At 33.8% G+C, this 17,431-nt stretch overlaps 1 protein-coding gene across 11 annotated transcripts in view; it reads right to left on the reverse strand.

Moving 5' to 3' along the window:
* The window catches only part of Nbea (neurobeachin), a 525,681-nt gene that overhangs the window by 310,775 nt on the left and 197,475 nt on the right, over positions 1–17,431 (reverse strand). For all 11 annotated transcript variants that reach the window (XM_048341508.1, XM_048341507.1, XM_048341505.1 and 8 more), the window contains one exon: positions 12,427–12,554. In XM_048341508.1, coding sequence (XP_048197465.1) covers positions 12,427–12,554 — 128 coding nt within the window. The remainder of the gene's footprint in view (positions 1–12,426; positions 12,555–17,431) is intronic.

Raw genomic sequence — 17,431 nt, forward strand, 5'->3', positions numbered from 1 at the left:
CTGGAGAGGGGAGGCAGATGGAAGGCATCCAATGATTCATAACCAAATAACTCAATTATAAAAAGACTTTTCTGAGTCTATTTTATTCAATTACTTGAAATACACTGAACTCACTGAATTTTGTAGCTATCACGTATAAGCATGTCACCAAAGCAAAATTCTTTTGTGTCTACTACATAATATAATGTAATAGTAAAGGCACTTTACTGCTTTATATTTGTTGTTGAATGGTTAAGATGAAAAAAATCCATAAATCGCCCATAACTAGGTTTGTATTGCATTTGCTGAACAAATCAATCATCTAATAACTGGTATGGGAAGATATCATGTAGTAAGTGTGTAGACCTTGTTCTACCTCATTCCCAGACGCTGCTATTGCATAATTGATCATAATTACTTGTTCTCCTCTAGGAATCTTGTCCATAACTAACTGAATTTTATCTACTAACATCTATCATCATTGTATGTCCCTATCACCTGGGGCTATGGAAGGTTAGGTTCCATTGCAACTGATCTGTGAAAAATTTCTTTCTGCTAAGAGAAATAAAAAGTAAACTGTTCTCTGAAGGTTTTTTTGAAAATGTATTCTACTATAAAATTACAACAAATTTTCACTCTATTTCAAACAATGAAAGAAACAGAATTCAGTTTTCAAAACTGTAGATTTTACTTAGAACAACTTGAGGAAAGAGCCAGCAGCAACTGAATAAATTCAAGCTCATCTTTCATGTTAATAAAGTACTTGTCTCCAGTTAATCCTACACCAGCTACTTCAGAGAGGCCATCTATATCTTTTAGGTGCTATTTATATGTTATTATTTACATTTATGAATTTCCATTCCTATACAATTTGCTTCTACTTTTCCTTCAGAGTCTAAAATATAATGACATGCTATCTCTGACAATGTTTCCTTTCTTTTTTTCTTTCCATTTTTTTTTTTTTTGGCCAGTCCTGGGCCTTGGACTCAGGGCCTGAGTACTGTCCCTGGCTTCTTCCCGCTCAAGGCTAGCACTCTGCCACTTGAGCCACAGCGCCGCTTCTGGCCGTTTTCTGTATATGTGGTGCTGGGGAATCGAACCTAGGGCCTCGTGTATCCGAGGCAGGCACTCTTGCCACTAGGCTATATCCCCAGCCCCTTTCTTTCCATTTTTGATTGTGTCAGTCCTTGGGCTTGAAGTCAGGGCCTGAGCGCTTTTTTGCTAAGGCTACCACAGCCCCATTCCACCTGTTTTTTTTTTTTTGTTGTTGTTTGTTTGTTTTTGGCAAGTCCTGGGCCTTGGACTCAGGGCCTGAGCACTGTCCCTGGCTTCTTCCCGCTCAAGGCTAGCTAGCACTCTGCCACCTGAGCCACAGCGCCCCTTCTGGCCATTTTCCATATATGTGGTGCTGGGGAATCGAACCTAGAGCTTCATGTGTAGGAGGCAAGCACTCTTGCCACTAGGCCATATTCCCAGCCCCATTCCACCTTTTTTTGATAATTAATTGTTGATAAGAGTCTCACAAGCTTTCTTGCCATGCCTGGCTTTAATCTGTGATTCTCAGATCTCAGTCTCCTGAGTAGCTAGGATAACTACAGGAGTGAGCCACTGGTGTGGCCTATGTTGCTTAGTAAATTTTTTAGTAGGATAATTTCTCTAACTTGTCATAAAATCTGATGTTCTATTAAATACTGTGAACAATTCAGCCAGGAAATATTCATAAATACATTGGCCATAAATAATGAGTCATAAACTTTTTAATTGGTGATAAAATCATATTTATTTGAGAGCACTCACAAAACCATTCCTAACAAGCATAAGTCTTTTTGTTGTTTTAATTGGCTAAAATATTTCCACACTAAAATACTACCTTTTACAATAATCATGATCAAGAAGATGGAAGGCATTTTTTTGTTACATTGATTTTTGATTAAATATCTTTGTCAATACTATATTGAATAAACATTTGTGTAAATTTTGAGACTAGATAATTATTACTTTGGAGGAAATTTTTTTCACAAGTCATCAGGCTATCATTCCAGTTTAAAAGAAGCTACTGTTTTGAACTCCAAATTAACTAAATGATGATATCCCAGAAGGAACATAGTGTAATTATAATGGACAGACTGTACCTTTTATGATTTCCTAAACCTTGTCTAGTCTATAAATTCTCCTTTAGGCTTAGAAATGTCCATGTTCCTTTCCAAAGACAAACTCCATTTTGACTGAGCCCTCAGTACCTGCCTTAACTTCACTGTTTTGTTTTGCTTTTTTATCCCTATCAAGCATCAAGTAGTTTGTCCTATTTCCTACCATAGATTTCCCTTCTTTGAGAATTCTGAACAACATTTGAACCTCTGCTAATTTCCTTTTTTATTTCACTGCGAGATTTCTCCAATGAATGCCACAAATATTATTGTAACCTACTACCCCTTCCTTTGTTTTCACTATTCCTCTGAAATTTCTAAGAAATCAAACATTTATCTCAAACCTAAGTCATTTTTTTCTACTTCATATATGAAGAGTGAATGTGTATCCCTATACTCAAAAATTACTTATTTTTAATCTATTGACCTCCACCCAATCTCACTTGATGTTTCATAGTGAAGTTTTATATTGGTTGTTATTTTTTCAAAGATAATTAATTTGGGGTTGAGGTTTTTATTTGGGAAGTCTGTTTTCCTAAATTTTTTATACTGAATGGGTGGTGAATTTTAACATACACTTGTTATGCATGAATAAAAACTAAGAGAGAAAACCATATTTAATATATGTACACACATTAACTACTTCTTTTTTTTTTTTTTTTTTTTTTTTTTGCGCCAGTCCTGGGCCTTGGACTCAGGGCCTGAGCACTGTCCCTGGCTTCTTCCCGCTCAAGGCTAGTACTTTGCCACTTGAGCCACAGCGCCGCTTCTGGCCGTTTTCCGTATATGTGGTGCTGGGGAATCGAACCTAGGGCCTCGTGTATCCGAGGCAGGCACTCTTGCCACTAGGCCATATCCCCAGCCCTCATTAACTACTTCTTGAACTTTTTTTCACTGAATGTATCCAAGTTTACAAGTTATCATTACCGTTTGGCTAAACAAAACCTGTTTACTCATTTTTATAATATAAATCTGCTGGCAATAAGTTTTGCCAGATTCTAATTCCTGTAGAAGTCTTCATTCCCCACCTATTTTTGAGGAATATTTCTAAGATCTTGGCATTGGACAGACTTTAATTATTTTTTGGGCTTTAATAATTTTTGAATACCTTTAAACAATGTGTGTTCTACAGAAAGTGTTCTAGGAATTGATTCTAGAGCCTCATGGTCTACCAATGAGCTATATTTCCAGCCCTTTGATAAATTTCTCAAAATACATTAAGTTTGAATTATCATACTTTAAACTGACTTTTTTTACTTGGTGGATATCAAAATATATTTATTAGAATAAAATAATGGAAATGAATACACAAAATTTATGGTGTGCAGGAGGGAAAATTACCTCTAGTATACACTCTGTTTTGCTGACATTAAAATAGAACAGGACTATTTTGAATTTTATATTGCTGTGGTCTGTTTTTAATAAAATGTATTTAATTACAAGTTAGTACTCTCATTTTTATTGTAGTACAACACACAAAGTCAAAAATTTACCATGTGAAGCCCTTTTAAGTGGTATGAAGTTTATAATCTTGTACCAGTATTCATCTCTGTAATTCTTAGTGTCATAAAATTGAAACTTCATACTTACTAAACAATAATAACTCACTCTCTGTAGGCCCTGGCTATATTCTACTTTTTTTGACATTACTCCAAGTACCTCAGGTAAACAGAGTCATACAGTCTTTGTCTTTTTGTGACTGAGGTATTAAACTTAGAATAATTTCTTCAGGATTCAATGTATTTTATCCTGTCAGTTTCATTTTCTTAGACTGAATAATATCCCACTGTATGAAAATACAATATTTCCCTTATCTATTCACCTATCAATGGAACTTGAATTATTTCTACATTAAAGCTACTATGAGTAATGCAACTATGCACATGGGTGAACAGATGTGTTTGAGATCCTTCTCTAAATATATGCTGAATTGCTGGATCATACACTATTTTTAAAATTTTTAGGAACTACATACTATTTATATTCATCATACCATGTTATATTATCAGCAACAATTATGAGGCATAGGGTTTCAATTTTCCATATCTTCTATTATTTGTTACTTTCTTTTTTTGCTGTTATCCATCATAATACCTGCCAAGTGGTAGCCTCTGTGGTTTTGATTTGCATTTGCCTAATGTTTAATTCTCTGAGTGTTTTCTAAAGCGCTTGTATGCCATTTGTATATCTTCTTTGGAGTAGTAAAGTACCTAGATCCTATTTATGTAGGTGGTGTTTGTGATTTTGTTGAGATTTAATAGTTATGTATATATTCTAAATAACTTTTTAGGAAATATATAATTTGTGAACAGTTTTTCCTTTTCTGTGAGTTGTCATTTTACTCTGGTGATATTGTTTTTTTTGTTGTTGTTGTTTTAGCCACAAATTGTTTGATATTTATTAAGTACACTATACCTGTTTTTTGGTTGCCTGTGCCTTTGGCATCATATTCAAGAAATCACTTCTATGTATGGAAGTTCAATGCATGGAACTCTTTTAGAACAATTCACTTACTTTCCTAATTTGATATATCATGCATTTATTGCATAATAAATATTTTGTAGATATTTTATTACTAAAACTAACCAATTATACTATGTATTGCCTCACATGTTTATCATTTTGTTGGTAGAAACAGTTTCTATCCACACTTAGCATTTTTCAATAATACAATGTATTGCTTGGTTTAACAACAAAGTTTTGGACTTATATCTTTTAACCAAGTGCATATACTTGTATACTTATGCTTAGATAGATTTTATGCCAAGAATGAAAAGTAATTCCTTGTGGTAAACTAATAAAATTTATCAAAAGACATAAATAGAAATTTTAAAACGTATTTTTGCAATTGACAAAAATTCATTCTTAAGCATCATACCATTTAATTTTAGATGGCTTATATTACACTAGTTAAGTTTGGTACTTACATAGAATTTATTTCTTAAAGGTTAGAAGGAGAACCGATTCCTGGTGTCATGAAGTAAAATAACAAAATAGGAAAATACTATTAGTATATAATTTGGAAAGGAATATGGAATATCATAAAATTTTTCAGGCTACACCATCACACAGGCAGATAAATAAAAATGTAAACAATGTTATTAGTAGTATTAGGTTTTTTTTTCAACTGATAATGACATTGCTTTTACTCTGAATAGCAGTTAGAAAACTGCAGCCTATGGAAAAAATTTATTTTGCTTTTTGCTTTTGCTATTTGCTTTTTGTATGGCAGTATGCTAAAGACACATTTTACATTTTCAAAGGATTACAAAAACAGGACAACATACACTAAAACAGAGCATATAATAAAGACCTTGTTTTAAATTAGTTCTGGTCTTCTTGAACATTAGGGAACAAAGAAATGCTAAAAATGTAAAATTACAATTTTAATTGTATGTAGTTTGTTAAAAATAAAAATGTTAATTATTAACTTTTGTGAAAATTACTCATGATTGAGATTTATAAGACATAAAATTTATGATTACTGTTTGTCTAGCTCATTTCCTATATAAGTTAATTGTTTTGCTTGTGAATAATTGTGCATTTAAGAAATAACTGGAGCATTTTCCTTTTGCATGACAGACTTAATTCAATATGTTTTCATTATTTGTGCATGTAAAATTATCTACTGAGCTTATGCACTGACAAGTAACCATGCGGGATGTACAAAAAGTGGAAATAAGTTTTCCTTGTTTATTTATTTTTTGTGCTGGTCACAGGGCTGATTCTTGGGCTTAAGGCTAGCTTAAGGCTAGCGCTCTAACACTTGAGCTACATCCTTACTTCTGGCTTTTTGATGGTTAACTGGAGAGGCTCATGGACGTTCCTGAGTTTTCCAATGACTATTAGCCCAGATTTCTCAAAGGTTTGCCTGCTTTCCACCATTCTCCCATGCATTTGACCACACTATATGTGTTACGCAGTTAAAGCTAAACTTTTCCCACTTGGGTACAGTGGGGTTTAATGGGATCTTTTTAACCTAGACTGATGAATACCCATTTGTTGTTCTTAGTTATTACTTTAGCTTCTATTGTTTCACTGAATACCCCTTTTGTTGTTCTTAGCTATTGTATTAATTTCTATTGTTTCACTGAATACCAATTTGTTTTTCTTGGTTATTATTTTAGCTTCTATTGTTTCATCACTTTATTTGAAAAAAAATCATCTCTTTATTTAAAAATTATGCCTCATTGCTATGTAGTTTGAATTTACTGCATTGAATTGTCCAGTATTACAATTTGAAAATGTTGATTCTAAAATTACATTTTGATACATAATTTTGTTAAGATAAATGTCTAAACATACACAAGACTCTAACTATTTAGCCATATTGCTACTATGAATGGTCCATGCCACTTTAGAATGCTCCATGCCTACTTCTCAAGTAGGGTAATTTCCTTATAATAATAATGTAATGTTTTATACTATATTTTTACACTTTAAAGAAATTTTAGAGTCCTCTTGGAAACTCTAAAAAGCCTTTAAGTATTACATGTACTTATGGACCTGAAACTCCCTATAGTCCTACACCTCATTTAAAAATATTTCACCTTGGACTGGGAATATAGCCTAGTGGAAGAGTGATTGCCTCAAATACATGAAGTCTTGTATTTGATTCTTCAGCACTACATATATAGAAAAAGCCAGAAGTGGCCCTGTGGGTCAAGTGGTAGAGTGCCAGCCTTGAGCAAAAAGAAGCCAGAGACAGTGCTCAGGCCCTGAGTTGACGCCTCAGGACTGACAAAAAAAAAATCACCTTGTATATAGCTCCTAAAAAGAGCATCTTTGTTTATCACATCTAACCTCATACATGCTACACCACTCACTAGACTTATGTTGATTTTAACAGAGGACATCCAGACCTTAAAGGATACAATCCTTATTGTGGCTAAGCCATTTAGTTTCTTTCTTAGTCATTACAGGGAGATGATAAAAGACATTTTGACTAAAAGAACATTCATATTCAGAGCTAAAGTGATAGGGTGGTCCATAGTCTAATGATTACGCAAAAGAAGCTAGTTTTACAGAGAAGTGATAAGACTAAGAGGATGCACACAGAGAAACAGGAGAATATGAAGTTGTCTTGAGCATTAAAGGGAGTAGTCTTGATTACTGAGCCTCCCAATTCCAAGTTCCTTGGAGTTTGACTTTATTTCATTTCTTTTCCTTAGACATTTAAAACAATTTTTTTCTGGATACGCATCATAATGAACTTACCATGAATATTTTTTGCAGGGTGCCAACTGAAATAAATGATGCTCACTAAATATAAAGAGTTTTGCAAGACTATACTGTTCCATGATGGAACATTCAAATGGACACTGTGGAGGGGTACACAACCCTAAATATACTATCTCAACCCTTTAAGCTGGGTGATAACTGTTTATGACTAATGATAACTTAAGCCTTGTGAATCGAAATGTTCAACTTCTATTCTACTCCTTGGCATTTAGCACTCAACCTACAACTAGCTATAGATTCAAATCCTAAATAAGGTCCTCCCCACTCTCTGTCAGAGAAGTGGCATACATTCTCTTGAATATTTTCTTTGCTTCAGAAAGCCACGCAAATCTAACAATTTTGAGCCACTTATTGTTTTGTCATCTTTGGGAATAGGTTTGATTGTAGGTTTTGAAAGGTTACTAGTTTAGTTCATGTTTTATTTTATTTTTTTATTTGTTTATTAATTGAACATAGATTTTTTTTACAAGGTGTTGTGCAAAAAGGGTAGTTCATATTTTAAACGACATAAACACTAAAACATTTCTGCATTTACATTTCTACATTTCTTGTTTATATTAAAAAACTGAATAAAAGTATCATGTGAAGATATAAAATAAATATATTTTATGATTAGTGAAATTAGACTAATAGTCTTTTCTAAAGTATCTTGTTACTGAAATTCAATTAGTTTCTGACATACATATACGTATGGGGAAGTTAGAAGTCATAAGATTTATAACCATAAATACTATTTCTTTACCAGTAATATTCAATAATTAAGATAATGACGTTTATCATGTTAATGCTCTGAGTTCTGCATGGTTTAGAAACTTTTCTTCCCCAGAGACAGGAAAAGCTGGTAACATTAAAGGTATAGAGGATAGCAAATGTAAAACAAGAGTGAATATTCATGAATGAGAAGGTGGAAACTAAAGATGTGCCTTAGTAGTAGAGAACACTCCAGGTCCTAGATTTGACCATCTGATAGGAGAAAAAAGAGCAAAAGGTAAGGGCATGCATTTCTACATGGAAGGGAGAGAACTACATAGAATGTACTTGAGATGCATGTACTAGCAAACTCATGGGTATGAAGGGCTAGTCAGCACTTGGAATTCACATAAAGGAACATAAAAGTCTATCAATTTCTCTCTATTTTCAAAATTTACTAAAAGTTGTCAGTAAAAATAATGTTGTATTCAATATGGGGGAAGTACTGAATATTTATTATGTAACAATATCTAAGTTATGCGAAGACAATATAACACTGAGGTATTTTCTATGCATAAGTGAAACATAATTTTATTAGTTGTAGGTGCATAAATACTATAGAAGAGAGGATATAAATTTGGCTTTCAGACCCTGAAATAAGACTCAAAGAATGAGTATAGCATTATGGAGGGAAAAAAGGAAGAAGATGCTGTGCAGGAATAAGAGTTATACACAAACAAGAAAATGTGACAGTGCCTAACTTGCTTACATGTTCAAGGAATGTCTTCTATTACAAAAGGATAGCTATAAGTTAAATATGGAAAAGAAGCTTCTGGCGAAATTCTGAGAGATACTAAATGCCATTCTGTTTTGAAGAAATAATGTCTATCTATTTCTATTGCATAGACTAGTAAATATTTGAAAGACAATAGCTTAAGATCACCAATATTTCATTTTACCAAGAGATGGTATTTAAAAGGAAAACTCACAATCAAAAAACTTAACATGTGATAAAACTTTATAAATATATGTCATTTTTATATCAGCATGTAAGTACATGATTATTACACTCATACAGCATTAAAATGATTTATTAAAAGTTTTAAAAGTTCTTTGAGTATGAAAAGTGATAAAATTGTACTAAACTACAGAATCATACAATAAAGGAACAATGTTACTTGTTCCATTATTTCATTTCTAGTCTAGTCACATTCTAAATTATACATCTTTAGTTTTATGTAGTGTTATCAGTTGAGATTTACTGTTAGTATTCTTTCAACTCAATTTAGAATAGGTGAGGTAAATGTAGACATAGCTCCCAGTTACTCTACCTTCTCTCTGTTTGGTGAAAGAATTCAAAAGCTGAGATGGTGCACTATGGAAAATTCTGGATAGGATGAGGATCTTGATTAATCAACATACAACAGTTAAAAAGTCATCCGAGGGCTGGGAATATGGCCTAGTGGCAAGAGTGCTTGCCTCCTACACATGAAGCTCTTGGTTCAATTCCCCAGCACCACATTATGGAAAACGGCCAGAAGGGGCGCTGTGGCTCAGGTGGCAGAGTGCTAGCCTTAAGCAGGAAGAAGCCAGGGAAGGTGCTCAGGCCCTGAGTCCAAGGCCCAGGACTGGCCAAAAAAAAAAAGTCATCTGAGAGTAATTCCAAAGAACATTGTCATAGACTTGTTCAGGAACTGGTAATGTAAGTCTTACAACTTTACCTAATTCTACCTCTGCTTTGGCATCTAGACAAGTCAGTAAATAATTTGAGATTTAGTTTTAGAAATAATGTGAGAACCATTACTGATATTGTTACTACAATAGTAATTTTATTCTACACTTTTTTTAATCTTTTAATAGTATTTATGGATTTCTGACAATTTTAGAAAAAACACAATAAATATAAATAAGAAGAAACAGTTATGGATTTGTTTTCAATTAATGTTTATTAAAATTTTTGAATTGTTAAAATGTCATGTCAGAAAAGTATTAAAGTAACAGCGATTTTGCTCATCAGTAACATGTAAACCTAAAAGGAAATAAAAAAGATTAAAACAAAAGAAAGTAAAAAAAAAAAATCCTCTGAAAGTCTGGTGTCCACGGGATGCATAACTTACAAGGCCTCTCCTTTTGTCTACCTTAATATACATGTCATCTTGTAAGGCTTATGTTGTTTTGTTTGGCTTAATGTAATATTTGTAAGAATATTTGAGGAACTAGGCTCTAAGTTAATGTTTCCTGAAATTATTTCTCATCAAATAATTATAAATATAATTGAAAGCTAAAGATTTTAAGAAAAAAGTGATATTTTTACATTAATGGTGATTTTAATAACAAGTAGATAAATATAGGAATAAAAAGTTATCTACAAAGAATAAGTACATTTTGGATAAAGTAAGTTTAAGGTATCCTGGTTGGAAGTACTCATATGAGGTAACTTAAATTCTATCTGGTATTCAGAAAACAGTGAGCTTGTGCAGTAATTAAGGAGAACCAAGAAAACAGAAACTAAGCTTTCATAAATATGTACAGATGAAGAGGCTTTAGTAATTGGCAGGAGTAAGACCAGTAATAAACAGTTACTTTGATATTCTGTCAGAGCTTTAGGTCCTCAAAGGAGTCTCCCAACTATATCATGTCTATAATGTTGCTATATGTGTGTATGTACATATATACATATATACACATACAGATATATGTTGTTGACTTCTGATTATTCATTTTTACAGTTTGCTCCTAGAGGTAGACATATAGTTTTTAACTTCTGGCACTAAGGATACATATAATTCATATTTTCTGAGTGAATCAATGAACAGTCAATCCTGTTCAATCACAGACAGGTGAACAGAGCTATTTAAATTATAAGCACAACCTATGGTCAAGAGCTATGTAATTTTCTAAGGACTTTAAAAATTTGCTATTAGACACCTTTAAATTACAGCAGTTCTTCTCACAGTTCTGTTCTCTGGAACGCTTTCTACTTCACTTTGTAAATAGAAGCACTAAAAATAACAGTGACAATGGCAGAACCCAGAGAGACATTTCTACTCTTGTCCAAACTACAACAGCCTTCCCAGACTTTTGTTTTTTAATGGCCAGTCCTGGGCCTTGGACTCAGGGCCTGAGCACTGTCCCTGGCTTCTTCCCGCTCAAGGCTAGCACTCTGCCACCTGAGCCACAGCGCCCCTTCTGGCCGTTTTCCATATATGTTGTGCTGGGGAATCGAACCAAGAGCTTCATGTGTAGGAGGCAAGCGCTCTTGCCACTAGGCCATATTCCCAGCCCCCCCAGACTTCTTAAGGAACCTCTCTTGGCTGCCCTTTCCATTTAACTCTGTTCAAGCCACGTAAGTGACAATATTCCTCTTCAATTTTGCCACTGGGTTTCTTTGTTCAAAGAGCATTATACAAAGCTCATCATGGAATTTAATTCTTTCCAGAACACTGGAATGCTGTCATTGATTCAACTGTACAGAAATGAAACTAGAGGTACCAAGCAGCATAGTAATACACAAAGTCATAGAGTATGGCCATGGAGCCATAGGCTGTTATTTATTACTGTTTTACCTCAGAAAAACACTATGCAGAAACAATAGACAAAATGACAAAACAGGTGCGGAACATTTTTTGCTTCCTTGGTAAACCAGAGGTAAAATCCAAAGTACATGTGGCAGCTAACTCTAAGGACCATCTAAAGCCGCCATTTACCTACTGGATCATCTTGATATTGATTTCTCCTTTCTGAAGCCCACAGATAGTGATAAAATTAAACTTTTAAAAAAAGAAATAAAACTTTGGTTAGCCGTAACTTTCAAAGCTACTCTCTTGCTACAGTCTCACAAATTGAATCTTCACCACAATAAATTTCTCTCCTTTGCTTCAATCTACTTAAGCGGTTGGGCAGAAGATAGGACTCCATCAATTACCAGTTCAGTATTTCTATACATTTTAATTCTCAGTTAAGAATTCTCACATTAAAAATGCTATATGAAAAAGGAAAGTTATGTAAAGAAGCATGGCTCTCATATTCAAAAGGAAGTTTTAGAGAAGATTGTTTAATAAACTGACTATTTTAATGGGAGGACAGTATTAGCCCTGGTAAGACTGAAATTAGAAGAGCCAGAGCTTCCTATTCCAACACCTTATACAGTTTTTTGTTTTCAAAATTCTGTCACTAGCATCCTGAAAAATGTCATTTAAAAATGATTAAACAGAAACCATGTAATTAAATTATTACTAGAATTTGTGGATGCATTATCTTTACACTATTTTGGCAATACATATAAATATATTCTTGTAGAAGCAAAATTTATGCCATGATTAATGATACATTATAAAAAACTAAAATAATTAAAATAGAGAAATCATACCTTCTATCAAAAGCTCTTGTCCATGACTGCCAAGAAGTGTACGAGATAGGAATGGGGCAAAGTCTACAAAAATTTCACGAAGAAGAGGAGCAACTTTTTCTAAAGCTCTTTCAAGTTTTGCAGTGATGCTGTTGAAATTAAGACATAAAGACTAATAAATATAATTCAATATAAAATATCAAGTCAACTTAACTTCTAAATTAAAATCTTCACAATTTATAAACCTCCAGCTCTAGCCCATGGACTAATAAAGCTTCCTATAGAAGAGACACTGTATAGCTTCAAAATCATAAGGCTACTCCAAAGATTCTAGATTAGAATGACTACGTTATGTCAAGGAATCAGAGTTGTGCCATCTGAAAGTGTCAGGCTATACATTTTAGAAATGTCAAGAAAGTTATTCTTACTTATCTTGTGTGTTATCCATGAAAAAACGTGAATGCCTATGACATGTTATTATATTCCAGTTACCAGAAATTTAACTCCTGTTCTAAGAAGGAATTCCTAGAAAGCTGGATAGCTAAGAAAGTATTTAGAATTGTGTGAAATTGTTTTACAAAAGTAGGCATTTTCTGTTTCATAAGACCATTAACTTTTCTTTATAAATACCTGCATTATTATTTTTACTGGTCAGTACTGAATTTTAAGCTATTGGCCTTACATGAATACTGTGTGGTGTTCTTGAAACTAGCTTGAGGTTATATGTAAAAATGGAGGAAGAAAATATTCTACTTAGGTGAATAAATAATTTGATTACTGATCTCTCTCTCTCTCTCTCTCTCTCTCTCTCTCTCTCTCTCTCTCTCTCTCTCTCTCTCTCTTAGAAATATGTACTTTGAAAAAAAAAAAGAAATATGTACTTTGGCCACAAGTCTGTGGCCCATGCCTGTAATCCTAGCTACTCTGAGGCTGACACCTAGAAAATCATAATTATAAGATAGTCTAGGCAAAAAAGTCCTGAGTACTCCATCTCTGAATAATTCTAGTAAAAATGCCAGACAGGAGGAATGGCTCAAATGGTCAAGTACCAGCTATGAGCAAGAAAGCAGTGAGTTCAAGCACCAGTAGTGACTCTTCGAAAGAAAAAAAAAAAAGCAATGTGTTCTTTAGAGAAATATTGCTTGGAATTCTGGCTCTGCTAGATGCCAGCTAGGTCATCATGGGAACATTAGATTTTTCTATGCCTGCAAAATCAAGGTATTCACAGCACCTGGACTTCAAATATACCATGTCATGTAAAGTGCATGGAAAAGTACCTGGTAAACAGTGAGAGATCAATATTAACTTATGTAAATTATGGAAGATGTAAGGCCAACAGATTAGAGTTTCTTCTGCACAAAACACAAGAATAGTAAGAAATCAATACTTCAAAATAAATTTCTTTCACATCTAGATCTGAGGAAACACTTAAGAATGAAACAAAAAAGTAACCAAGGAATAACTAATCATATATTAATAACATTTAAAATTAAACTTAGACATGGATTTTATTTTATTTTTTAGTTTTTTCCCAGTCCTGAGGCTTGAACTCAGGGCCTGAGCACTGGTTCCTGGCTTCATTATGCTCAAAGTTAGCACTCTACCAATTAAGCCACAGCGCCACTTCTGGCTCTTTCTGTGTATGTGGTGCTGAGGACTCAAACCCAGGGCTGCAGGCATGCTAAGCGAGCACTCTACCACTAAGCCACATTCCCAGCCCCTGGACTTTATTTTTTAAGCAACTTCATAGGCATTGAGGAATAATCAGAATTCCTTAATTTGGAAACAGCAAACTCACCACCAGCACTTCTAGGTAATTTTGTCTACTCTTAAGTGAGTCAATAATTTTAGAGAAACAAGCTGGCATGGAACAAATTGGGGCTTATACACTTCCACAAACACTTGAAGAAAATGTTCTGAAGGGACATTGGGTAAAGAAAAAATGAGTAGGAATGGGTTTAGGAAAGTGAGGAACCTAGTTTGCAGGATCTGCTTCACACTGCTATTCCTAAAGCAATCACCTAGTTTAAAACTGAGGTTTTCAACCCTTGCTGTGGTTAAGAATTACTTCCAGGGCCTGATGAAAACAGACTTCAGGCCTCCCCTCTTACCCTCCCTTTAGTTCTGATTCAGCAGAGTTAGGATTACGATAACAACCTGTACTTCTAACAAATTCTCCGGTGACACTGATGCTGCTGATTAGAAAACTTAGAGAAAATTGCTGATCAGAAAACTTGAGACTGACTGCTCTAATGGAACTATTTAAATAGGTAAAAAGTAATACTAAATTAGGTATTAATTTAATACTTATTCATTTAAATTAAATTAAAAGTTAAGTAAAAAGGAAATAAACATCCTGTTTCCTAAAAAATCCCTCACGTTGCCTGAAGTCACAAAATAACCATCATCACAGTCAATTTTCTCTGACTTTTAGTAAAAACAAATAGAACTTCTTTTACTGGCACTAGGATCATGTCTTAAGAGTTACCAGCTAAATCAATCCCCTCTACAAAGAAATGATAAATAAAAATTGTTTGAGCCTATGAGAATAATCTACCTAATTACTAGAAGTGTGACCATTTATTTTTATTTGAAATTAACTAGAGGAAATAAAATTACAGATGAGAAAAATTCTGGATTCATGAAGCTCACATCATAACTATACTATTGATTTTAATTTATTAAATATTGTAGGGCAGTACACAAGTGGTAGAGCACTTGCCTAGTAAGGCCCTGGTTTCAATCTACAGTTTGGAAAAGAAAAGTAATGTATCTCAGTTCCATAAGAAATAATAAAATTGAAACGTCAAGAAAAGACCACCTGGGGCTGGGGATATAGCCTAGTGGCAAGAGTGCCTGCCTCGGATACACGAGGCCCTAGGTTTGATTCCCCAGCACCACATATACAGAAAACAGCCAGAAGCGGCACTGTGGCTCAAGTGGCAGAGTGCTAGCCTTGAGCGGGAAGAAGCCAGGGACAGTGCTCAGGCCCTGAGTCCAAGGCCCAGGACTGGCCAAAAAAAAAAAAAAAAGAAAAGACCACCTACTCAAAAATGTGCAGGATCTGATGGTTTTACAGCAGAATTTGATAAGACCTTTAAGAGAAAACTAACACTAATATTCCTCTAACTCTTTAATGAAATAGGAAGAAAGGGAACACTACCAAAATCATCCTATGAAGCCAGAATTCTACTCTGGAGGCTGAAATGTGAGGAACACAGTTTCAAGCCAGTCTAAGAAGAGACTCCAAATAACCACACATACCCACAAAAAGAGCCAGAAGTGGAGCTGTGGCTCAAATGGTAAAGCATCAGCCTTGAGCAAAAGAGCTTCCTTGGTAGTTTTCTGTACACCAGAAGAAAATATCTAGACTGGATTGACTGAATTGGAATTTCTGTATACTACTACATCTATCGTGTGTGTGTGTGTGTGTGTGTGTTTAACTGGTGATGAACTCTGGCACTTGAGTGGTGTCTCTGAGCTTTTATACTCAAGGCTGGTGTCCTACCACTTGAGCCACAGATTCACTTATGGCTTTTTCTTGTAGTTTACAGGAGATAAAAGTCTTTCCTGCATGTAGTGGCTTCAAACTATAATCCTCAGATTTAAGCCTTCTGAGTAGCTAGGATTATAGGGATGGGCCAAAGGCAAATTGGTCACTTTTAAAGAAAGAATACTACTAATATCCAAAGGAAATTCCTCTTGGAACCTGAGAAGTTTATCAGGTACTCTAATAATGTTTCTAACGCTATGAAAATAAAACATTCAAAGTACATAATAATGCTTCAGATGAAATTCTATACATCTCATGCCTGATTAAAACAGTATGATTTAAGGTAAATATCTTAATATTGTGGTTAAACAATAAATTAGGTACTGTCTTTTATCTGTTTTTAGTATCATGTAGAGATAATTGTACGAAGTCTGTGATTAAAGTTTTAATTTATCCACAGGTAAACGTACTGTACAAAACCCAGAGCTAAATTATTAAATATTGTAAAACATTATTGGACTCAGATATGTTTTAGATCATTGTGAATGTAAATAAATCAATTAGTAGAAAACTAAAGTTTTCACCTACAATTATTTACGTAAATGTATTTATAACATTGCTCATAATAAAGTGACATTCTCCTAATATTGCACATTATAAAATTCTAGGGATATACAATTCTACTTATTATCAAGGATACTTTATACACGGCATCCTATTTTAATAAATTGCATTACCATGTCATAAAGTATTGTTTTTATTTAAATTTTTATTTCACTTTTTTTGGTATTTCTTATGTCTTAATCATGAAGTTACAAAACATAATAAAATAATAATTTGAGTTAGTAAATTTCTTAAGTATATTTATTCCTAAGTAATACTAAAAATGATTGGCTGTAATAAAATACATAATTAAAATAAATTAATTATATTATTGAGGGAATGTGTATAAAATACATTAATCACTTAAAAATTATGAATTAGTGACCAGTGAATTCTCTGGCAGATTTTGCTTTCCTTTTCTTTTTTGAAGGTCTATGGTTTGACATCAGGGCCTCCTGCTAGGCAAGTACTCTGGCACTTGTACTACATACCCTCAGACCTTTCCTATTTTAGTTATTTTTTGGATAGAATCTTAATTTATTTGTCTGGAGCTATCTTCACACCATAATTCTCCTAGCTATGGCTTCTGCACAGCCGAAACGATAAGCATTAAAAACTCTTGCCTTAATGATCTTTATAAGATCTTAGTAATTTCTTGAGTGGGCTGACTTTGAACACTGATGCTCCTGATCTCAGCTTCCTGAGCAGACAGGATTATAGGGAAAAGCCACCATGTCAGTCCATGATAGATAATTTACTAATTAAAGGCTACTACATAAATTGGAAAAATGCATTCATAAACAAATGAAATAATTTGCTTAAGTAACATAGATGAAAAGTGAAGAGCAGGTTAGTATTTGTGAGAGAAAGCCATACAGTGAAGTAAAATTTTAATCAGCTACATAAAACTAGTAATTTACAAGCTATAAC

The sequence above is a fragment of the Perognathus longimembris genome, chromosome 3 (assembly GCF_023159225.1).
Source record: "Perognathus longimembris pacificus isolate PPM17 chromosome 3, ASM2315922v1, whole genome shotgun sequence".
NCBI lineage: Eukaryota > Metazoa > Chordata > Mammalia > Rodentia > Heteromyidae > Perognathus > Perognathus longimembris.